The sequence below is a fragment of the Gopherus evgoodei genome, chromosome 3 (assembly GCF_007399415.2).
Source record: "Gopherus evgoodei ecotype Sinaloan lineage chromosome 3, rGopEvg1_v1.p, whole genome shotgun sequence".
In the NCBI taxonomy this organism is placed as follows: domain Eukaryota; kingdom Metazoa; phylum Chordata; order Testudines; family Testudinidae; genus Gopherus; species Gopherus evgoodei.
Genome location: NC_044324.1, coordinates 223,586,097 through 223,611,205, shown reverse-complemented (window position 1 = coordinate 223,611,205; position 25,109 = coordinate 223,586,097). Strand labels below are relative to the sequence as shown.

The 25,109-nt window shown below is 42.2% G+C and overlaps 1 protein-coding gene across 3 annotated transcripts; it reads left to right on the top strand.

Annotated features, from left to right (window-relative positions):
• The first annotated feature begins 323 nt into the window (after window positions 1-323).
• On the top strand, window positions 324-23,232 carry APMAP (adipocyte plasma membrane associated protein). Of its 3 annotated transcripts, none has more exons than XM_030558250.1 (9): window positions 324-459; window positions 7,184-7,300; window positions 8,858-8,973; window positions 11,166-11,258; window positions 15,141-15,257; window positions 16,233-16,407; window positions 16,927-17,061; window positions 19,365-19,557; window positions 20,539-23,232. In XM_030558250.1, the coding sequence occupies exons 1-9, from the start codon at window positions 368-370 to the stop codon at window positions 20,746-20,748; spliced, it is 1,248 nt and encodes a 415-aa protein (XP_030414110.1). In that variant the 5' UTR covers window positions 324-367; the 3' UTR covers window positions 20,749-23,232. The 3 variants fall into 3 exon arrangements, with proteins under 3 accessions (XP_030414110.1, XP_030414111.1, XP_030414112.1); XM_030558251.1 differs by lacking the exon at window positions 324-459 and adding an exon at window positions 6,092-6,239; XM_030558252.1 differs by lacking the exons at window positions 324-459; window positions 7,184-7,300 and adding an exon at window positions 7,339-8,101.
• Window positions 23,233-25,109: the final 1,877 nt, after the last annotated feature.

Below are 25,109 nucleotides of genomic sequence, written 5' to 3'. Positions count from 1 at the left end.
CGCCAAAAGCCGGCGGCGGCAATTGGCTAATTGCCTTTACGTCATCATTCTGCGCGGGTGATGACATCATTCCCACTTCCAGGCCGGGGGGCGTGGCTTGTGAGGCGGCGGGCTCGGATTTGGAGGGGCGGGGTGCGCGGGTGTCTGTGGGAGAAGGGGGCGGGGCTTTGTGCCGCCAGTTGGCCGAGCTCCGCGCCAGGGAGAGGCGGGACATGTGATTGTCGGGGGGGTGGAGCCGGCCAAGGGGGCGGGGTCTACGGCAGCTCAGGTGTCCGGGTTGAGCGAGGGGCCCGGGCGCGCGCGCGCCCGGTGCTGTGGGGCGGGGCTGAGCGCGCGGGGCCCGGGGCGGGCTGAGGCGCTGACCAGCATGAATGAGGCTGAGGGCCTGCGGCAGCGCCGCGCCGTGCGACCCCAGGTCATCACGGAGGACACCCCGGCCCAGGAGGCCAAGGATGGCAGGTGTGGGCCGCACCCGGCACCCCTGGGTGGGGGGAGAGCGAGCTACCCTCGCTGGGAGGGCGGGCGGGCGGGCGCGAGTGGGCTAGCCTGGGGAGGAAGAGCGGACCCTGCTGAGGGGAGGGAGGAAGGACTGGGGTGAGTGGGGGGGAGAAGGGGAGGGAGGAAGAGCTGAGGTGAGTGGGGGGGGGAAGGGAGGAAGAGCTGACCTTGCTGAGGGCTGTGTAGTGAGTAGGAGGGGGCAAATGGAGGGGAGGGAGGAGGAGTTGAGGTGAGTAGGTGGGGGAGGGGGCGAATGGGGGGAAGGAGGAAGAGCTGAGGTGAGTAGGTGGGGGAGGGGGCAAATGGGGGGAGGGAGGAAGAGCTGACCTTGCTGAGGGCTGTGTAGTGAGTAGGAGGGGGCAAATGGAGGGGAGGGAGGAGGAGTTGAGGTGAGTAGGTGGGGGAGGGGGCGAATGGGGGGAGGGAGGAAGAGTTGAGGTGAGTAGGTGGGGAGAAGGGAAGGGAGGAAGAGCTGAGGTGAGTAGGTGGGGGTGAGGGTGAATGCGGGGAGGGAGGAAGAGCTGACCTTGCTGAGGGAAGGGGGGGTGAGTGGGGCATGGTTTAGTTTTAGTGCACTGGAAAAGGGGGGTTGGGGCACTCTCTCTGTGTGGGGTTAGTGACTGGGGGCAGTAGGGGCAGGGAGGAGGTGCTAGTGGCCATAGCCTGGCTTTGCACCTTGTGTTGGCTTGGGATACACTGTGGGGTGCTCATGCTTGGGTGTCTGGGGTCTTTACATGAAAAGGGGTGGCTGGACACTGAAGAGAGCTCTGGGGTGTATAAAGAACAGGAGTACTTGTGGCACCTTAGAGGCTAACAAATTTATTTGAGCATAAGCTTTTGTGGGCTACAGGCCCACTTCATCGGATATATAGGCAGCATTGGCCTGGTGGAGTATTTCAAATGTCTTGTTTCTTAGGCCTCTCGTGGCACTTCATCCCCCTCATCCCTGGATCCCTTCTGGAGTAAATAGTATTTATGCTACAGCTATTCCCCTTTTTGCAACATCTCTTGTTGGTGTTTTTCTTGGTCAACATTGCACTTGCTTTAGGGACCAGGGAATGTCAGACTTTCACTCTATATTTTGATCGGATAATCAAAATCTAAAGGTGGTGGGCTTTTCCTGTATTTTATACATCTAACAGATTTCTCTGGCAGAAGAGGTTTTTAATTGAGCGGTACTATTTTGTGCTTTTGAGTCTTTTAAGCCAAAACCTATTATTAAAACAACACAAATACACATTAACCAGGCCAGAGTTACTCATGCATTTCTGTGGGCCAAGTTCTGCTTTTGGTTGTACTTGTGTTGTCCTATTGACTGTGTTGAGGTTGCACAGATATATTCAATTCTTGCTCTGTACTGGATTTCTGTTTTCCAGCAGTGTAAATTTACAGTTAATACTTAAGTTTGGGCTATATAATGCAATAGCTTTAAAATGTTATTTCAACACAACTAGATTAAAGGATTCCATTTTAAACTATCTTCTTTTTTGAATTCAGTAAGCTTCATGTAAATCTGCATAACCATGGAATAAATTGCACATTTCTAATGGTAATAGTTATAATTGATATGATTGGGGCCATTTTTACTTTCTAACTTTTTAATTGTTTTTTGTCTTGGATTCGACAGTGGGTGATTTGCACAGCCTTGGATTATATTTGTTTTCTGTTCCTTTTCATCCTGATGTCTTGAAATTATTTTTCCTCTTTACTTTGTCATTCAGGTTAATCAGAAGGAAGTAGTTGCCACTGGTGGCTTTGTTTGTATATTACCCAATAGTATATGTGGCTGCCATGCTTCTCTAATTAGGAGCTCTGATCCTTCAGCTTGAGGGCCTATGGCACATCATCTGTCAGAGAGGTTCAGCAAGCTTTGCTGCCTTGGTAACCTGCCTCTTGCTGCCTCAACAGTTCCTGGCTGAAGAGGACTTGGCTGCAAGGACTGGTTGTTTAACCAGTTTTTCCAGGTATCGGGAGGTGCCAGCCAGGCTCAGTTACTTTGACAACTTCTTTTTCCTGCCTTGATATGTCCTGCACTAGTCCAATGGCTGGGACCACTTGTTGCACCAATCTCCCTCCTCCTGTGTTGACACTGTTCTGAAGTGGAAGAAATATTAGGGATGGTTGCTTTGGTAACCTGTCATGATACTTCCTGCACCAAGATCATGAGCCAGCTTCAGCAGCCCCCTCTTCCTGGCTTGGTACAAAGGCGCCATCTGCCAAGGCTCTCCTTTCTTATTTTAAAATAAAATTTACTTTTTCAGTAATATGATAGGATACATTTATGGAGTGCTCTTGAGCTCAAGTGATCTTCATATAAAGGAAAACAGACACACTGATTTCTTTCAACCAACAATGTCTAGCAAAAAAGCAACTATAGAGAGTTGCATGTATTTTTTTCCAACATCTCAGTTGTAGATCTATCTTGAATAGCCTGGGATGTTTATGGATATGTACTCTGCCCACCAGTTACAAGAGGGCTGTGATTCATTTATGATGTGTTTTGTATTTTGCTTTTATCTTAGATGGCAAGTGTAAATTAGCTCAGAGTTTTGTTGGAAAAAGGAGTGAAGTGGCGCTGCCTTTAGCAAAATCATTTTCAGTCCCATTCCGCACCTGTCCGGCTAGGCAGAATTCGTTAGGACACAGCAGAATCTTACACCCATCAGATTCTATCTGATCTTTTTTTTCCTGTTTCTAGAAGTATCTCTCTGCCTCTTCTTGCTGGAAACCTTATCTGTCCTTTAGGATTCTAGAGCCAGCTTTAGAGCCAGGATTCCAGATATGTTGGCTTCTTGAGGTCTAATCTTATCTTAGGATTCACATCTTGCTTATCAAAATTAGTACATTTTAACTCCAGTGATTCACCTTATTGCCCACTGTTTGGAATATAGAAAGTTGTCTGTATTCTGTCTTTCTCTTTTTTTTTTTTAAAAAAGAGATTAGCAGCTTCTGTCAGCTCGAGGAACAGAAAAAGCCTGCACAAGGCCAGTAGCTTGCTGTCTTGGAATGTGAGGTTTCAAGTCCTTTCTGCACCCTTTCTTTGTCTTTTGTCCATTGTTTAGTTGGGGTCAGAAATGTAACCTTTATCCTGGAAAGCAAGATTTAACTGAAGTTTAAGCGGGCTTCAGCAGCTGAGTTTCAGTTTTCTCTCTGATGCTCACTTTTTCTTAAGTAGTTTTCAGCTGTTATAAAGAGGTTTTGGTTGAAGCTCTTAGCTCAGAGTAATTTCTGACAGTTCTGAAGATATTGAGCCTTTATCTTTTGAGATGTGATAAGAGATGTGAAACTTGGTTAACTGATACATAGAGATAAGAGGCCAACTTTAATCAGGACCCATGCCTCCCCTTTATTCTCTGCTCCCACCTTTCAATTCCAAGGCTGCTGGTGTTGGAGTGCCCTGGAAGCTGGTGTTGAAGCTTCTGAGGTGCAAGTTCTAAATATGGTAATTGTTGCAAGGCCAGCAGATGCTTGACTTGAAGGAGATGAAGAAATTGGTTAAAGGCAGTTCCCAAAATGGCTCAGTTTAGGTGGTGGTGATTGGATATGGGGCTTGGTGCTGTAATGCAGCTGAGGAAGATGGAGGAACTGGTGTGGGGAATGCCATTGTACCTCCCTGAGTTACCCAAAAGCATGAGGGGGCTGGTGCAGGTGCAAAGGAAGGGAGAGTGGAGCAATTGCTACCAATAACACACAGCTTCAGATGAATGGTTTTAAAATGCAGAAGATAACTGGCAGGAGGGGGACACCCATAGAGTGGTCCTCTTGGAAAGCTTCTGAACTGTGAAAGAGCACTAAAGGGTTAATCTTCATGGCAACAAGCAAAGCAGTGATAATGGCACATTTGGCCTGATCTCTGACTGCTGCCTTGGGACAGCCTTGTGCCAAGTATCATGGATTCAGTCTGGGTCAGCGCTATCGCAAGTAGTCTGCTGCCTACAGCTCAGTATGTGCAACACCTCCTGGAAGGGCCTGCTATGTGCTGTGCCCATTCTGAATGAGCAGCTACCTGGCAGTGCCTGCCTAGAGTGGCCAGGTTCAACACAACAATAGATCCTGTCAGTTGCAGTCAGAACTGGGTTGCCAACAATGATGCCTCTGCAAAAGGAAAATGACCAGCTGCGTGCTCAAATTTGTGAATGCTTACACACAAATAGGAACAAATTCAATTCTACTTAGATTTTTCACATAGGGATCAACACTAATAATCCCCCAAATTGCCTGGTTGTCAGCACCTTGTGTATGTGCTCACTGCCTAGTGATCACAGTGATATTTGTACACAGGGTGGAGACATACATTTCTCCCCTATTTGGATGATTGGCTGATCAAGGACAATACCTTGGAAAGGTTCCAAGGATTAATGCATGCCATCACAAGGTACTATTGCTGTTGGTTTAATGGATACTGCAAGGAGATTGGGTATATGCTAATGGCTGTTTTAGAGAGCAGCTGAAAGTCTCAGTGGCTGCCTTTCCAATTCAAACCACAAATGCTCCAAAAATCTTTGCATTTCTCTTCTCTGGTAGCTGTCTGTGTCATGGGGCTTGTTACAGTCAAAAACAGTGTATGCAAGAACCATTCCCAAGAGACGACCCTGTTTGCATCGAGGAAGGTTGTGCAGCCCTGGTGTGCTTGCATAGAAAAGAAGTGTATATTTTCCTTCCTATCTGGGCTATGTAAATATGTAAAATCTAATCCATTTCAGGACTTCAGTGACCCTGACAGGTCCCTCTACTCAGTCTTGAATTTTCTCTGATGCTTGGGGATAATTCATGGCTTTTACACCTTTCAACTCCAAAGAAGAGTTCTGGCCAACTTCAGAGAGCAACAGACTGTCACGATCATGATCTTTTTCAAGAGTGAGGAACACGGTTCTCATGGTAAATTTGGAGAACACAGGCTACTATCAGCAGATGGGCTGCCTTACTATATCTACCGGAAGTCTGTTGTACTCCCAGGGTGAAATTCTGCAACTGGGTTTGGGAAGGTACTATATCTGTATTGTTTTCTGAGCGGCATGATCAGCTTGCTATTCACACACTCTCAGTTTTAAACTTGTTATTTTAGAGTTAGTGTCTTGTTTCATGTTTTGATGGATATTGTGTCCTGCATAGGTGAATTGAAGGGTTTATTTATATTCACCTTTGTGATGCGCTGTACTTTGGGGGAACACCCTACACCCCCATGTTCATCTTTATAAAATGATTGCGTAGTATCCAGTGCGAAGTTTGTCATGTTGGGTGTCTTCAAAAGGCTCATGACGCACTGAACATGGCTGTTATAGTGATGTCATAGTAATTGTTACAGTAATGTTATGGGTTATAATTTCATGTATGTAGTTATGAGGCTGAAAATGTATCCTCATGGTTTTAAAATAAGCTCAGGCAAAAACTCCAGGAGCAGAGAGGTAGTTCTCATCAAGGCAGATATGGGACAAACCCAACCCAGCCTCACAGGAACAAAAGACGCTGGCCTGGGAAGCAACAAAAGAATCTCTTAGACTCTCAAGTGAGTCACCCCCCTTCCTTTGGTCAGTTTGGGACTGCGATGAGGTAATGCTCACCTGACTCTGAAAGAGGAAGGGGGACAAAGCCAAGAGGGAAGAAAGGACATGATAAAAGGGAGAGACATTTGCCATGCTCTCTCCCAGCTACATCTACAGACACCGCACTGAGCGATTGAAGTGTTGATCTAAGGGGAGAGCTGACTGAAGAGCAATCAACCAGTCTGTGGTGAGAAGCATGTAAGTTTGTAGGGGCACTGGAAGTGTTAAGATCAGCTTAGAATGCGTTTTGCTTTTATTTCATCTGAACAAATCTGACTCATTATGCTTTGACTTATAATCACTTAAAATCTATCTTTCATAGTTAATAAATCTGTTTGTTTGTTCTACCTGAAGTAGTATGTTTGGTTTGAAGCATGGCAGAGACTCCCCTTGGGAAAACAAACCTGGTACATATCAATTTCTTTGTTAAATTGATGAACTAATATAAAATTGCAGCGTCCAGCAGGCATAACTGGACACTGCAATACGGTGGTTCCTAGGGTTGTGTTTGAGACTGGAGATATTGGCTGGTGTCATTTGGTTGCAAGTAGCTGAGAGCAGCTTACATTCCAGAGGCTGTGCGTGAACAGCCCAGGAGTGGGGTTCTCACAGCAGAGCAGGGTAAGGCTGGCTCCCAGAGTCAGAGATTGGCGTGACCTAGCAGATCACCCTTCTAGGTAATACCAGAGGGGAACATCACACCCCTATATTATGAGTTTCGAGTTAAGGCTTCTTAAATTAAGAAAGTGTTTTTTTAAAAGTACTTCAGTATCTCTTTTGCTCCAGTTATTTGAGGTGACTTATTCTTGGCAGCAATATTAGCTACTGGAATAGGAGTTTCCAGACTGGACTCAAAGTTAATTTAGAAGGTAGATGGTAGTTTATCCATATTTATTTCTAATGCATGGATACTCTAGTTATGATGCATTGTATACATACAATACTGTACTCAAACAGATGACAGACCTGATTTTATGCTGGCTGCATGATTTAGCAGTTGGTTGAACATGAAGAGAAGTGTGTGTAGTGGGGGTGAAGCAGAAAGAAGTGGGCTTTTCAAAAAGAAAATTTTGTAATGAGAATTCTTAAAATCTTAAAGTTGTGTTTATGCTGTAATCCTAACTTGTTTTTGTGTATGGCAGTACTTACAGCAGTAAGGTGTTCCGTGTGACCTTCATGATTTTGGCTGTGTCTTTAATTATTCCCTTGCTTGGAGCAATAGTTCTCCTGGAATGTCCAATAGACCCTCAACCTCTAAGGTGAGCTGTGTTTTTTGTTTTAACTGAAATTTATTGCAAGGTAACTTAATACTGATTTTATGTTGGTGGATAAAATTTAGTCAACCTTTATGAAGTTACTGAGGGCTTATTTACACTTCAAAATTAGGTAGACTATATTTAGGTCGACCTACAGCCACCACAGTAGCTCAGTCAGCTGTTGGTGTCCTTACTATCCTCCTTCTGTCGGTGGTGTATGTCCTCCCCAGGAGTGCTTGCACCAGCTGAAGTGGGGGTACTGATAGCCACGTGGGACTCACAGCTGCAACCGTTCACCCCCCGCCCCATGCCTGAAGGTGACAGCCTGGGGCGGGACTCATTTTCACAGAGTTTTTATAGATTTTGTTTAGTATCGATTTTGTTTAGTATCAAGCAGTAGCGTGCAGAAGCAGGATTAGGGGTCCGTTTGTTGTAAGCCCTAGACAAAGGCCATGGTCTCTGTCCCAAAGTGCTACAATCCAAGGCTGTAGTCCAGCAGTCAGATCTGCTGCAGTTTGGAGTTTTATGCCTGCATGGAGTTTTACTGAAGTGAGTGGGGAACCACATTGAACACAGACCCCCTGTGGATCAGATAGCAATGTTCTTAGGCTCATACTCTGCAAACTTGTTTACTAGATTTTTAAAAAAACACCCTCAAAGCCAAACTAATTATCACTGCTCTACTAATGCTGTACTTAAATGTATCTAGATTATTTTAACAGAAATTGGAATTCTCTACCGTCCCAGTTGCTACTAAGCACATCAGTCAGGCTTATAGGCTCCAATGCTTCAAAGCTTATTCATGTAAGTAAATGTAACCTACTGGTCAGTGTGTGTTACTTGGGGCCCCTCTGTTCCCAATCCACAGAGGCCGAGAGTCTGTTATGGTCCCAGTCAGAAAGCATAGCTCTTTAGCTCAGACTTTTAGCTATGGAGATCCTGGTTAAGACCCTAGTGTTGCCAAGATTGCAGCTGTCACATAACTACGCATGTACCTTCAGTGGGGAGACTACTCATGTGTAAATAAGCACAGAATCAGGGTTGAAAGGAGGTGTTTGTCACAATTATTAAGGCTCTTTCAGGAGTAGAGAATATAATTCTCTAGGATGAATTCTCTCTCCTACTGGCATCAAACCTGCAATCAGATCTGTGTGGGTTCAAGCATCCATCTGCATGGATCCAGTTGAAGGTTTGGGGCCATAATAACTGGGACAGTAGTTTATCAACTAGCTAAGTAGCAACATTGAATTGAATTTTATTTCAACTATTTAAGACTGCTGAACCACATCTTTGAAACTGACTTGTATTTAAATGAACATCAAGACGCTGGTGTTGTAAAACTCTCTTATTTCCTAAGACTTGATACAGGCTAGAGCTGATATATTGCATCAGAAAAGTCTGCTGATGTCCAGGAAAATGAAATACACTGTTTCAAAAACGGCTGTCATTTTTGCACTCTAGTTGGCAACCTGGAAAAATTGCTCAACTTTTTGCTCAAGAGCATTTGACTTTGTACCTATTCTGTGATAAAATCATGAGACCTGCATTTTGATTTTACAGCTTCAAAGAACCTCCCCTCCTGACTGGTGTGTTAAAGCCAAATATTAAGTTGCGACAGGCAGAGAGGATATTTGAAAACCAACTTATTGGACCCGAATCCATTGCCAATATTGGTGGTAAGTACTGGAAAGCTGTGGGGATTTAGGGTGGCTTTTTGACTATTGCTTCTGTGCTAAGAGTTTGATTCAGCCACATATCTCTTGGATACCAAATTTTGCAGACTTCCATGTGTCTTCAATTTAACATTGTCTTGGGTCAGCAACCAACAACTCAGAGCTACATATCTCCATGTAGCCCCTTTCCCAGAAGTAAGTCATTTAGGCCTGGTCTACACTGAGTGGGGATCGATCAAAGAAACGCAACTTCAGCTATGAGAATAACGTAGCTGAAGTCGACATATCTTAGATTGACTTACTTTGCATCCTTGCGGCACAGGATCGACGGCTGCCGCTCCCCTATTGACTCCACTTCTGCCTGTCGTCCTGGTGGAGTTTCGGAGTCGATGGGGAGCACGTTTGGGGATCGATGTGTCTCATCTAGACGAGATAGATCGATCACTACCTGCCAATGCGGCGGATAGTATAGACATACCCCTAGATCTCACAAGAAATCCTTACCCTTCTGGAACATGGCTTTTAATGACGTCAAGGTCCTAACTGTAGAAACTATTGTTCCGATATTCACTTGTAGTAACTTTTTAATTAGGTTTCAGTGGTTATAAAGCCTTTTTAAATATCCACCTGTATGATTATGTAATTGAGTTTCTCAGAGTATTAAGCTTTATTTAAATAAAATAAAACATACTGTCAATAAATTGTATTGGTAAATCAGACTCCTAAACATTGAAGTTTACTACTGCTGTACACAACCATTGGAGGTGCTTTTAAATAAATTTGTCCCATTACACAGAAAGCCCCTACTAGCTCTACACTGTCTCCTACTGAGCAGCTTCTTATCAGAAGGGCCAGACTCAAGTGGCATTGGAGACACTGTGCCCATTTCTTAGGAAAGTGCCTTTGTGACAGGTGAATTTTGCAGTGTGCCCTGAAAGTGGTGAGATTCAGACCTAGCTATAGAATCAGATCCTTATGTTTCAGTGCTAACAGTAAACGAAGAGCTGGAGCTGCAGTTTTCTATCTGAGACAGTGTCTCTGCGGTTTCCTTTAAAGGTGGAATTGATTAGTAACAGTATATTTAGCTCGGTTCTTGCTGCCATTTTTCCTGGTTAACTGGAAAGATATATTAAAGCCCTAGTTATCTTTAACCTTATCAGGAAGGTGCCCAGTAAATCATTACCAGAGTCCTTCATTCTCTAATTTCTGCTACTACTGCCTGGCTCCACAAATGTGTGTTGAAATGTTTAGTCAAAGTATGGATGCTGTCTGCTGCTTCTCAGTTAGTCTTTCAGATTCTATTCTCTAGGTGGTAGTTGCAAGAAGACTTCGGGACTTCAGATGGCTGAAATCTCTGACCTGGCTGGAAGTTTGGAACTTTTCTAGGAAATAGAAGCTGTTCCTTCCTTCAAGATCAAAATAGTTTTTCCTCTTACAGTTTTGGAATAAACCATTACACTTTCAAGCACCTAAACTGGAGGTTTAAAAGCCCAAACACTTTAGTGGTTCTTCTAACCCACCATCTATGTACTTTTAAAGAATTATGGCAAAGTTCAGAGAGGGGCTTGAGCTCATCATGGCGTATTAAGAACTAATTTGTCCCATTGCTGTCATGTGACTTCGCAATATTTTTGGTTTTGGTTGACGTAGTTCAAGGAATGAATCCAGCACTGAAGTTATCTTTTCACAGATCAGGTACAGCCTAAGCAGTATCAGTGTAATAAACATCCCTGCTTGAGTGTTTCAGACCTGAAGGAACCATTTCTAGCATGAGAGGATAATTCAGTTGGTGGCATCCCTGTTGAAAGTCGTAGCAAGGTTGATTTATATGGTGGTGTCTGAGTCTTTTTTTGGTGATGTGGAATTCTGCTCACTGAGATGAGGCCACAGAACCATCGCTAATGTCCATGGTCAGATTCAAACCAGCGACCTGGTCTGAGACTCAACTCCTCCTGTTTGTTTGAATGAATCCAGCTTAGCTAGTTGGGTGATTTAATTGCCTGGACTTGCTTCAGTTGAAGTACAAGAATAAATAGGGAAGAATGTATCTTTAACTAAATGTGTTCAAAGTGCATTAGTTTTGTGTGGGAGGGAATGTGGGCTAGATGCTGACATTTGTGTTACATCTTTATAAAAAGATTTTGTATATTACAGCAGTTTTGTAGCCAAGCTAATAATACTGTTTGTTTATGCAGATGTGCTGTTTACTGGCACAGCTGATGGAAAGATTCTAAAAATTGAAGATGGGGAAATAAAAACGTTAGCCAGACTTGGCCACGGTCCATGCAGTAAGTAAATAATGATTCTTGACCATTACATACTTTTATCATTCAGTTGAAAAATCCATGGGATAATTTTGTAATGATTTATAAGTTAGCACTGAATCTTGCTCTCTTCTGCAGGTGCACATCTTCACATATTTCACAGCATAGTGCACATGTGCAGTAGCTGGATTTTAGCTGACAGTAGCGTGTCCATGCTTAGTTGACATGTATGCTCAATATTTCCTTGATTTCATAGGCTACGTTGATGATTTCTCATTGAATGTCATGTACCCCAACATGTTAAACTAATGTTCATGAGAATATTAACAGTATGTACGTGACAATATGCCTCTCTCATGATCTTTCACAAAGTCAGTGGAAGCTGTATATATTTATAACCTTTGTTAGTGAGGCCTCTTCAGTTCAAAAGCCTCACTTTAGGTTTCTAGGTCTGAAAATCTTGGCTAACATCCCTTGCACCTGTGGATACTTGTAAACAACAGTAATGGAGCTGCAGCATAGTGTAAGCATTATTATGGTATTGCAGTAGCCCTGCATCAATAGTATATTTCACTTCTGATTTTTGCCTGTATAGACATAGTCAAAGAGAGCACAGCTTGCATTTATGGTTTGGCTATCAGATTTCATGTCCACATGTAGCTGCTTGCATGGTTACAGTAAGACTTATTTAAGAGCATTCAAATGCTTCTATAATATCTGGTGAGAACGCTTTGACAATGATGACAAATTAGATCGGCCCTTCTTTAATACAAGACAAGATTGTATGTGGCTCTTGAGTATGGGTGTGGGCTGGGGGAATACCAGGAGCATGTATTCTCCCTTTTTCCTGCTCATCTTCATACAGCCTGTATATAGCCCAGGCAATACTGCATTCTTTGTGGTTTGGGGAAACTGAAGAACTGCACTGTTCCATCTCCCTGGGGTGTATGACAGCAAAAGAGGCAGCGAGGAGATTGGACCATGCGCTTAACCCCCTGCTCCACATGGGAAAGTGAGCTGTGCCCCTTGAAGGTGTAGTAGTGAGCATGCTTACCTGTGTACCAGTGACTTTTTCAGGGGGGGAGATGCCTCATTGTGCTCCCTTGGGCCACTGGAGCTCTTCCCCTTACTCTGGGATATACCAAAATGGCATGAGCTAGCTCTCAATTTATAGAAACTTGAGAAGAGAGAAAATATCTTGGAACTATAGGCAAAAGGTTCAGTTCTTCTGTCATCAAGGCAGAGAAGTAGGAGTCCATACAGCTTAATTTGCAGCTATTTCAGAAGCTATATGAAAGACGCAGGTCCTGCTCGGCCTTTTTTACCATTAGAGATTATATGTGTTAATTCTTTATAAAGATTGTTTGTGTTGAAAACAAATAATAGCTTGCCCTGGCTCCCTTGGCCAAAGTTTCTTCTCTACTTTGTTATGAAGGCTATGCTTTGCCAGTTATCCACCTGCTTGCTGTCATCCTTTCCAAATACGTTTGCATCTCAGTAATGCTGCATGCAGTTTGTGAAGAACTTAGTCTTCAGGATTAAACTGTGACTATTATCTATAAAACTCTGAAATAGTTATTTTTTTTTTTATAATTTCTGAAGAGTTTGAGATTTGGAGACATTAAAATATTTAGATGTAGCTAAGATTCTTATCTCCATCAGTTAAACAAGCTTTCATCTTTTCCCCTTCTTTTGGGTAGATAGGACACATTGTTTGAAGGAGGAATGCGGAAATAGTTGCATAAATTAGAATTGCTATATATTAAGCAAGATGAAGGTGATCAGCATGTAATTACTTTAATTATTTTTTCCTTGTTACCTTTTCCCTGTATTATTAAAAATCTGATACCCATCATATGAAATAGACCCAGGTTAGTGGCATACAATTGCATGTTCAGTAAGGCATAGAACTGCACAATTACATGTTGGGTGAGGCATGCGTTTGTGAATTTAAAATCCCCCTCCTCCCTTTTTCTTGGTAATTGGGCTAGTTGCATGTTACCTAAATGTGCTGTAGTGCCTACTTTAAAGTGCTTAATTTGTAAGCAGGGCTCTGAGAGTCTGAGTTAAACCCCCAGTCTTAAGGGAGTTCAGAGTTAGGTTTGCAACAAACTTTCTCTCTCAATGCTGTACTTGGGGGTGGGGTGGGGGACTGTTTTAAGGTATGTCTACGCTGCCGTCAGGAGGTGCAGTTGCAGTCTACGTATGTATATTCAAACTAGCTTTGATTGAGCTAGCTTGCTAAAAAATAGCGGTGGTACAGGCTGGAATCCCAGGTGAGATTATATTTGGGGGGCTAGCCTATTCTGTTGCTGTTACATTGTTACTTTTAGTGAGCTAGCTCCATCAAAGGTGGATTAGATTGATGTCTATATGTGCTATCCTGACTGCAATGTAGACATACCCATACGAAATATAAGTGAGAATTCTCTGCAATACCTGGACACAGTGTGATGAAGGATGCCGTTACAGCTCTTTTGCTCAACACCCTTGCTTTTGTTTGTTTTAGCCTTTCTACATCACTTACATCCTCAGCTGGTGTAAATGGCACAGCTCCATTGCTGTCAATGGAACTATGTCGCTATACATCAATAGAGCTGTCAGTTATACCAGGTAAGGATCTGGCCCAATATGTAATTTCCTTTCATAGTAAAACTAAGGACTAAAAACACAGCCCAAAGAATAGTCAGGCAGCTGTTTTCCAGCCTGTGCCAGGAAATTTGGGGGACGTTTTGAAGTGCATTTAAACTCTCCCAAAGCTCGATACCCACTGATAATCTTAATGGAATCTCTGCATAAATCCTTGACTATTACTGTTGTGCTACTATCCAGTTGACGTTATTTATGGAGGTTTAGCAAACAAATTTTGTTACTTCTGCAGTAGATTGAGAGATGACTCAAACAATGATTGAGATATTTCCATGGTAGCATTGCTGTTAGAGTAGATAAGTAGAAGAGGTCCCAGGTTAAACGTTAAACAGCAGCAACCACCTTATGGACATTTTTTGAAAAACAAATTGAATAAAATATATAGTGTGACTCTCACTTGTAATAGTTTTCCTCCATCTTTTATTAGAAGGGAAACTTGAGGCACGTGCCAAATATCCTCTGGCACACTCCTTCTTTGTTATCGACAACCTTTTCAGTGTTGTTTGAAGGTGACTAAGTGAACACCAGTTATTACTAACACAGTACTAGTGCCACACTTGTCTTGGTTATTTGTCAGCTAATATAGTAGTTGAGTTTGCAGTTGCCATTGTAAATTATACTATGATTTCAACTGTATATACATATGAAACCACTGTAGTCAATGGCTAAGCCATGTATATACAGCAAAGGCAGTAGTGCTAAATATCTGCTTTGAAAACACAGATCTTTACTGCCTGTTCTAAGGGAGAATTTCTGTTAGCTGTCAAAGTATTGAGGTTAGGGCTGGTTGGGGGAAAGTCTTTTTTGTTTTTTATTATTTTCAGCAGAAATTTTTGACTTTTTATTAGAAAACCAGAGTACTTTTGGTTTGGGGTTTTCTGACTAAAAAATGTCAAACACTTTTGAGAACAGCCACTTTCTGTGTCAATATTTTGTTTAATCAAAATTCCAAACTTCCATCAAAACAAAATTTTTTCAAAATATTCAACCACCCCTACTTAGCGTAGGTATGTTTTTTGCTAGGCCTGTCAGTAGAGGGCAGTGTTAACGCTAACCTTCCAGCAGCTCTGATTCATTGATCATTAAAATTCATTTCGTGGTGGAAAAATGAGAGCATGATATATTTATAAGTGTGGTGGTGGGAAGCTGGCAATATAGTCTTGTTGTTATATTTGAACTTTCTTTGCTGGAGTGGCTTCAATACCTTTATATGCAAACTGCTCTGCCTATAAAACAGCTGTAAAATTGTCTCAAAAGGAACCAGGGAAGATGAGCCCACCTGCGGGAGACCCCTTGGCATCAGAGTTGGGCCAACTAATACCCTGTTTGTGGCAGATGCGTATTACGGAATATATGAAATTGATACTGTCACAGGTATGGTTCTCCTTCTCCTCCTCCTCCTCCTCCCTGCCCCACCCCGCCCCCGGGCTATGGGGACTGAGTTTTGAGTCAGGCAGCTTGGCTTCTGTTTCTGTCTCTACTTGACTTTTGTGGCTTTGGCCCAGTCACTTTTTGCCATTGCATGCTTCTCTGTTTCCGTCACCATAAAGAGGGCTACCAATGCTTACCTTTTGGAAAGCACTTAACTTCAACCCAGTGCTTTTTATCCATAGAGCTGAGTGCTTTATTTAGCTAAACAAAGCATATTTAGCTGAAGTACTTCTACACCCCCGCCCCATTACCATAGTATCTGAGCATTTCACAGTCCTTAATGTATTTATCCTTGCATCCCCCTGGCCCCCAACATGAGATAGGGAAGTACTATTATTCACATTTTACAGATGGGGACCTGAGGCAGAGAGGCTAAGTAACTTGCCCAAGGTCACACTGGGGGTCTGTGGCAGAATAGGCTCTTGAACCTCGTTCCAGGCTAGTGCCCTAAGTATTAGACAGTTCTCCCCCACAGAGCCAACTCCAGGATAGTGCAGTGGTCTGCTTGCATGGATCCAATTGCAGGATCAGGGCCTAAGTGTATACTTTAAATGAAAATATATTTTTAAAAGCTTTTACAGTGTATGGCTCTCTACAATATGAAGCATCTTCTATGTAAAAGTTTTTCAGTGATACTAGTTTTACCCTGTATTTCAGTCAATATTGCCCCCCATTAACATTTTTCATCGTTACCATTTCTGTGCAGGCCATGGATGTGGATTGATACAATGTCAGATGCTGATATCTTAAAATTTTACACATACAAAATGGTGTATAACATTGACAGCTGCTCTTCTGAGGATAGAAAAGATACTGGGCCAATTTAACACCTATCTGATTGTGTTAGGGTTCAGATTATTGGAACGGCAGGATAAAAGATGGGCAGATTTATTTATTTTATTTATTTTTTGTAATCAGGTGACGTGAAAATGCTATTATCAACCAGTGAACCAGTTGAGGATCACAAATTGTCCTTTGTGAATGACCTCACATTGACTCGGGATGGGAGGAAAATCTTCTTCACAGACTCCAGCAGTAAATGGCAAAGGAGGGATTATTCATTCTTGGTTATGGAAGGCACAGATGATGGACGGCAAGTATCTACGTACAGCAATCCATCTACTCTACAGCAGATCAAACCAATAGGAATAGCCAGGACAGCTTAGTTGGGTTTTAAAACCCTTTGAGTCTTTATAAACCATGCAGATAATGCTGCTCTGAAAATGGCAAGGGGGAATGTGTGGAAGAAGCTGGCACATGCAGAAATGAAACAAATGTAAGAGATTTCCTCCTCTTTCAAAAAGCCTATTTGTGTAAATCTTCTCTAGTGGAATGTGCTTTTTAAAATTAAAAATTAACTTTTTTTTTTACCCAAATTCTGTCATGGACAATTGTCTAGCAACCTTAAAAAGCTGGTGTATTTCTGCCCCACTCTCCAGGTCATAAATAAATAAACTTAAATGTGCCCTGAGTGATCTGCTTTTTCTCAAATTCTTTGTGCATAAAACCTGGAGGAATAAGAGGAAGGGAAATGCCTGGCAAAGCAAACGGCAACTGAGCAAACTGTCTTATCCCACTTCACTTAAGTACACGTGTAATGTTCTGTCTTTAGCCTGCTTGAATATGACACTGTGACAAAAGAAGTGAAAGTCTTAATGGTAGGACTGAGGTTTCCGAATGGAGTCCAGCTCTCTCCTGCTGAAGATTTTGTGTTGGTAGCAGAAACGACCTTAGCTAGAATAAGGAGGTGAGTGAGACACTTGGGGATACCTTACTTTGTCAAATGGCTTTAAATTGATTTACCTTCTATTCTATATAGGTTTTTATACCAGCCTCATCACTATCTGAGCCCTTTCCTGTAGTGCATTAAGCAATGCGACTATGCAGCATAAAAGAAAATCTTGGGCCAAATACTTCCCTGACTTACAACTCATGCAACCCTATTGACTTCAAGTAGGGCTTCACAGGGTATAATCAAGGCAGATTTTAGTCTTTTGTGCATGGTTCTATCTAGGTATTTGATTCCCATCGCTGGGCATAGAAGTGCCTCGGTCATTAAGGGAATAGACCGAATCCCTACCCTGACCTCAAAGTGCACAGACACTGCATTAGTATCCAATTTCACCCCAGTTTAGCTGTATTGGTAACTCAAAGCATAATAACCCAACACGAACCTTAGCAGTAACCCTCCTTCCTGTGTCTGGCTGTCCCTAGGGTTTCCATCCAGAGCCTCTTCTGTTCTTGGTCCTTGCTTCTCTTTAGGCAGCTGCCCCCACTTAGCTTTTAATCCAGCTGGAGTTAACAAGCTTTGTGTCATGCAATGGCCCTGCCTACATTAGAGACATTTTTGAAAAAATTCCTGCAGTTGTTAACCCTGGTGCAGCTTTCTCTGGTCCAGGTCTACTGGGGTTCTGGAGGGAAATCAGTGGAAATGGGTCAACAGCTGCTGACACTGTTCTATGCACACTGTCAATTAATTTGGCCTGCTCAGAGCAAATCTAAGCAATGTGGTGTTTAAAACAGTCCCTGCAGCTGGTGGTCCATCTCCATGAAGGCTGTCAACACTGGTGGGATAAACAGTAAGGGTGGGGAACTTTAAAATCTCCTGAGTGTGAATAGGGTAGGAACTGGTAGGATTTCAGTAGCTCTCTGCAGAGTTTGAATGCCTATTAACAGTGTGATTCAGCAGAACATCCCTGCCACTCTGCAAAATGGACACACAACAATATCATTGTCTTTCTCTGCCCTCCAGTCAGCAGGGACTGGTCTCTGTTTAGCATTAAGAAGAAAAGATTAATATTCTTGCCTTCTGGTCACAATAAAGTGTGAGCTAAAGTCAAAACTATTGTGACACTGGCGGGGGAAAAAGGGAATGCAGGGTTCAAAAAGTGTGTTTGGTAGAGGTTTCAGAGGTTTTTCAGGCTTCAGACTATTTAACCTAACTTCCAGTTAGCCACAGAGCATCTGCTTTACTTACACAAGCAGCTGAAATTCAAATAGACATTATTTCTGATCTATCTTTATTTCTTTGAAATTAAAACTTAGTTGACCCCAGATGGGAGAAAAGGCTCATACAAGTTAAGGGGGACTGTAAAACTTGAATCAATTAATTATTCACTCTAATCGGTGCTCTCACCCCATTTTTTCCTCTACCATAGTTCATAGGGTAGATGTGACAGACTGTAGCACCATATCTTTATCTTTTTTATGAGTAAACTGAGTTGAATTGCTCAATCCCACAATTTATATAAATGATGTGGGGCAAATTCTGCTGCTATACCAGAGATCAGCAATAACTCCATAGAAGGCAATGGAGTTACTCTGCTTTTATATTAGCCATCAGAATATGTCCCACTAACTCTTACAATGTCAGTGATATTGCAGCTGTGCTACAATGATCTTGGTATCTCAGGTATCAGAAGGGTAGCCGTGTTAGTCTGGATCTGTAAAAGCAGCAAAGAATCCTGTGACACCTTATAGACTAACAGGTGTTTTGGAGCATGAGCTTTCGTGGGTGAATACCCACTTCGTTGGATGCAACTGACGAAGTGGGTATTCGCCCACGAAAACTCATGCTCCAAAACGTCTTATTAGCCTATAAAGTACCACAGGATTCTTTGCTGCTTTTGGTATTTCAGCTAAATCATTGCATATTTGGCTTCCCAGATCAGACTCCTAATCCATTTATGGCTTTACTTTGATCTCTGTCTACACCATACAGGTTAGCTAACATCTCTTAGAGAGACTAAATCTTCCTCTGAGGTTTTCAGTAGCAAGGCGAAAAACTCCTATTCTACCCAGTTTTTTCCTTCACTGGAGACATCTGATTTACAATCTTTTCCTTTCATCAGCTGGACCCTTGTGCATGGTGGCACAAGCTGTAGTCATTGGTAGGTGCATATCAGACAGAAGAATGTGGTCATACTGTACTTCACTCTGCTAGCAGTAAGAAAAGCTGTTTTTAGTAGAAAATATATTGAACTTATGTTTATTGTATGAACTTAGTTTAGGTTAAGAGGATGTCCTGATTATCCTGTTGTGATTTTACAGATACTATGTCTCTGGATTAATGAAAGGTGGAGCAGATATGTTTGTAGAAAATATGCCCGGCTTTCCAGATAATATCCGGTTAAGCAGCTCTGGGGGATACTGGGTAGCCATGTCAGCTGTTCGACCCAATCCTGGATTTTCTTTGGTGGATTTTATATCTGAAAAACCATGGATTAAAAGAATAATATTTAAGGTAAATGTATTTAAGATAAAGGGAAAAACAGTTTACTACTTTATTTAAAGAAAAGAAAATGCTTTGTTTTTGCTCTTTTTCACTGGAAGATATCATGGTGCTGTGATTAAAGCTACAGGTAAGCCACATGATGCTAGTTGGAGGCGTCGTCCACATTTTTTATAGTTAGCAAAACTAAGGCTTGCTCTTACCATTAGGAAGTACACAATTTTCAAATGGAAAGGCAGGCTTTCAAATCCACTGTGTCTTTTTTAACTATACATTTATTTTCTTTTGTATTATCAAACTCTCAGCCTCACTGGTGTATCAACATAAGGTGTTGGCATTTGATTGCCTTTTAGTAAAATCAAATTAAAATACAGTACAAAATATTCTGTCAACATCACTTTAAGAATTCTTGATCCTCAGACATTTTAACAGGCGTTCTTTAAAAAAAAAAAAAATAGAATTAGCCCCATATTTCTCTCTCATAAAAACATCAGTCTTGACTAACAGGCATTTAAGATGGAAATGACAGTTCAGTTAAACTCTCTGTTGCCATGCTGTGTTAAAACTTTTTTTTTTGTAATTTCTGAGTGCGGTAAAAGAATATCAACAGAGAGCTAGGGTTGGGGACCAAGTCACAAATAAGCAGCACTGTTGAGAGCTATACAAAATCTGTTTGATTTTTGGCCACTGGCATCATGAAATTGTGTGAGAACACTAGTGCCTTGTGCATCAGTGTCATGCTGAGTAAATCCCAGAGTTCCACACTGAAGTGAATTTTCTATCAAACATGCTTTTACAGATGAGTTTTCGGTGCTCTTAAGATGTTAAATCTATGCAGTTAACTTTCACCTGAAATCTGAAGGCTTATTTTGTTCACTGATTACTGCCAAGGTTTGGCATGATCCTTGATTGCTTTGAAATATATGATAGTGTATGTAATTCATGGTTAGATAACTATACGACAACTCACTCTTCCTGTTTTTCTTTTTTTAGTTGCTAAGTCAAGAAACTGTGATAAAGTTTGTGCCCAAGTATAGCCTTGTCGTTGAACTTAGCGAAACTGGATCCTACAGAAGAAGCTTTCATGATCCCAATGGAATGGTGGTGACTTATGTTAGTGAGGCACATGAACACAACGGATATCTTTACCTGGGCTCCTTCAGGTCTCCGTTTATTTGCAGACTTAACCTTGAGCATGTGTAACTGTCCGTACAAAATGAAATGCCATTGTTATCCTGAAACATTCTAGAATTGTAAAAAGAAGATTGCAGCAATGTTTGGCCGAGAGAGAGATGGAAATGCATCCATTATGTGCAGCAGGGAAATCCTATGCTACTGTGTTGCTATAGGAAAATGTGTATGGTTTGCTGTATTTGTCTCTTTTTTTGCTTTAACTAATTCATGTTTTTAAAATGACATGCATAAAATTAATGTCCATAGGGAGTAAAGAGACAAGTAAATACAACCAAATGCTTTTGTTAAACAAAGCCTGTTGCACTCATTACAATCACAAAGTTGCTTCTCTTAATTTTGAGCTGTCTTAAAGGCATCTGTCAACTTTTAATAGGAGTTGAGTTCAAAATATTACACTGGATATAGGTAAATGGTTTTAGTGAAGTAACTGTATTGAAGAGAGGATGTCTTGCATGTGTTTACGTCCAATTTAGATCCTACTCTGTAGGCATGGTTTAAAAAAAAATTATGCACATTCACATGTCATACCATACTTCAGTGTTAGATTCAGTAACCACCAGAACATGCCTAGAAATCTAGTCACATCAGTTAGATTTCTTCAATTCAATCTATCTAATGAGAATATGAAACTATACTTGACTGTTAAGTGACACAAAATATTTTACCTGTGATATTTTGTCTGTGAATGCTCTTTCTTATAGTATTGTAGTTACTTGACAATGATGGTAGTTATATTTTATACACTATTAAACAGAACATTGGTTCAACTAGGTTTTAAATAGTGTATTTACGTTACTGTTCATTATGTGGGGGTAGTGCCTTTTATGTGCTCTGCTGCACTTCTCAAACAAAGTATGAAATAGTGTTTACTTGATTGTTATGCTGAGAGATACAATATCACAGGCATATACTGCAAATTATTTCATTGTGCTTGCCTTTCACTCTGGTTTGACAGGGCTGAGTTAACAAAAACTAAGCATCTTTTAGCTCATGCCAGTAGTATTCACATGTGGCAGTTAGAGTGCAACATTTCAGTGCGCTTTGAAATTTACACCACGTGGTGCGCATGATGGAACAGTGTAGACAAGCCCAGAGTTTCTGTTTAAAGTTAAATTTTCAGTCCATCCGACAGATCTACATGTCCTTTGTGATTGGCTTGAATACTAGTATTCCAGATCATGGCCCAGGGTGTGGTTTGGTGCAAATTTGTGAGGTTGTTTACTCAAGGGTTTCCTGAGACACATCTCCCCAAAGAAGGACCTGTGTTTTGAAACTCCAAAATTCTCAACAATTGCTTGTGCAGATGGGGGATTGGTGGTGGAAGGGAGGATCCACGTGAAATGTGGATCACTGGTATCCCTGCAGGGGTGATTGTCCGGCACCAAGAACAAAGCCTAAAATAAAAAAAAATAGTTTCCTTTTGGCTTTATGGAGCAACCACTGGATTGTTGTGTGCTGAGCTTGACTCGTAGCCACTCAAGCATGCTGTGCAGACCCAGAGTACGTCTACGTATCGAGCTGGAGGTGTGACTCCCAGCTCAAGAAGACATACTTGTGCTAGCTTTGATCAAGGTAACGTGCCAACAGTAGAGAAGCAGTGGAAGGGGCTACCCGCTCCAAGAATAGACCCATTGAAAACCATGAGCATGTAATTGGGGTGGCAAGCGGCTCACATTGCCATTACTTTTACCCATACTAGTTCTGACCAAGCTAGCATGCTGTGTGTCCTTCAACTTAGTCACACCTCCAGCTCAAAGAGTAGGATATGTCGTGGTTGGCTACCAGGGGAATGGGTCTAGGAGCTGTGCTCTGTAGTTATGAAGTCTGACTCTTTACTTTGTTCTCTCCAGGCCTCCTGGCATGTTCAGAAGGGGCAGAATTGATAGCTGCACAAATTGCAATGGAAGTGATTTGAACTTCCAGGCAACATCTTGGTTCTCTCTGAGCTGTGTATGAAACACAGTAGTTTCAAAGTTAACACTTACCCCATCTCCTCTGCTGTTTTTTGGACAAGGGATTGGAATATAGAGAAGTGTAAATGGGAAGGAGAGATTAAATATAACAGGACTAGAAACAGAATTGCTTGTGGAGGTGGTGTGTCTGGACTCTGTCCCAGAGAAATGGCTATTCATTCAATGGAGCTAATGGACTAGGGTGATCCTTCTCTATACTGAGAAAAAGGGTAGGTGAAGTAATATCTTTTATTGGACCAACTTCTGCTGATGGAGGGGACAAGCTTTTGAAATACACAGAGTTCTTCAGATGTAGATATTAAGCCTTTATGCTTTAGCTTGGCAAGAAAACTAAAAGCATGAGCACATAATCCTGCACAATTTACTTAGATGGTGTAAAATCTGCCTGTCCAGGCTCTGAGAGCAAGTATAATATAGATTAATTTTTTTAAGAGTGTTCAAACACATCAAAATTTGATGCGTAAAGTATGGATCACATTATGGTATATGGTATTAATGTAATAAGCAATGTGTCAGATGATCGCAGTCTATCTCACCAAGCCATCATGGATTCTGTTTTTTATTGAGTGATGATCAGGGCCCCATTGTACACATAGTAAAGGGCAGTCCTTGCCCTGAAGATCCTATAATCCATATAGACCAGATGGACAAAGGAAGAGTTATTAGCCTCATGTGAAGATTGGCCAAGGTCACACGAGTCTGATAGCTAGGAATAGAACTCAGATCTCCTGGGTCCCTGTCCACTGCCTTAACAATAAGGCCCTCTTTCCTCTCTCTATATAATGTCACTTCTGCTACTGTTGACCACTTCTGAAAGGCAGACACCTACAGCAGCACACTGCAATCATGTTTTTTAGGAAATGAAGTAGAGAATAACTTATTTCTGTTACCAGCTATGTAGGCCATGTTTAAAGTTCTGCTAACCAAAGGACATACTCTAATGCTCCAATGGGTATTAAGGTATCCAGTTGTTTACATCCTTTGTTACCCAGTGGAATGATGATATGTAGGATCGTGTGGAGACAGTTTGTTATATGGATTTCAAATTCTTTGCCTTGTGCCTTTAAGTACTGCTCATCTTACAGAAGCTGTCCCCTTCTTTGCTTAGCAAAGTGTTAACACAGCTGGCTCCTCTGGCAATAGAAGTGTCTAGGTCAGAACCTCAGGAGCTTGGATATTCTTAAAAATGGAAATAAAGTGCATTCTGCTTAGCAAAAACTTACCACATATACTCATTCATAAGCTGAATGTTTGGTAAAAAAGTGACACATCAAAGAACGGGGGTTGGCTTATAAACGGGTCTACACCAAAATTTGATGATTTTAAACTCTATGGAATCACTGAATTGAATATCTAATACATTGTTGTTTTGTTTACCTGGAGCATCTGCAGGCATGGAGCCCCTCAGCTCCCTGTGGCTGCGGTTTGATGTTCCCAGCCAATAGGAGCTGTGGGAAGTGGCACACCACTTCCCGCAGCTCCCATTGGCTGGGAACGGGACTCTGGGAGCTGAGGGGCTCCGTGCCTGTGAATGCTCCAGGTAAACAAAATGTCCAGGCCCACTAGCGGCTTACCCTGACAGGCTGGGAGCGAGAGTCTGCCAACCCCTGAAATGTAGGGTTGGCTTATGAAAGGGTCACATAGTTTTTGCTATTTTTACCTAACCATCTTGGGGGGTCGGCTTATAAACAAATGGGCTAATGAACAAGTATATACGGTATTCAGAAGTTGCCAGTGAGCACCAGGGGGCTTTATGGGGCTGCTGTTAAGGACATAAGTGCTACGACATGCCTTCATGGGCTGCAAACCCGCCTGTGGCTGGTGCTCAGCAAAGTCCATCACTTCCCCCTGGCTGCTGCCTAAGCCCTCGTCCAGACTAACCCGCGGCATCGGCGGGTTAAAATCGATTGCTCGGGGATCAATATATCGCGTCTAGTCTGGACGCGATGTATCGATCCCCGAGCACGCTTACATCGATTCCGGAACTCCATCAACCCGAACGGAGTTCTGGAATCGACACGGAGACCCGCGGACATCGATGCAGCGCCGTCCAGACGGGTGAGTACCTCAATTTTAGAAATTCGACTTCAGCTACGTTATTCCCGTAGCTGAAGTTGCGTATCTAAAATCGATTTTAATATCTAGTCTGGACGTGGCCTAAGAAGAAAGCCCTGGGACGAGCTGAACCAGACCCCTGTTTCAAGGAAGGGTGCAGCCCAGTGAGCACAGGAATGCGTGGCGTGTGATTCTGCTGCTTCCTGATTGCGTACTTCCAGTTGCAAATGAGGTGTGTGGTTGACTGTTTAATTTGTAAGGTTTCTACTATAATAAGAGTTTAAAGTGAAAGTAGTGGAGAAATCTCTTTAGAAGGGTTAAGAGAAAATATGAATTAACGGT

Coding starts and splice junctions, on each gene's coding strand:
- APMAP (XM_030558250.1), top strand. CDS start 368: ATGAATGAGGCTGAGGGCCTGCGGCAGCGCCGCGCCGTGCGACCCCAG. Junction 460..7,183: donor CAGGAGGCCAAGGATGGCAG/GTGTGGGCCGCA, acceptor TGTGTATGGCAG/TACTTACAGCAGTAAGGTGT. Junction 7,301..8,857: donor ATAGACCCTCAACCTCTAAG/GTGAGCTGTGTT, acceptor TTGATTTTACAG/CTTCAAAGAACCTCCCCTCC.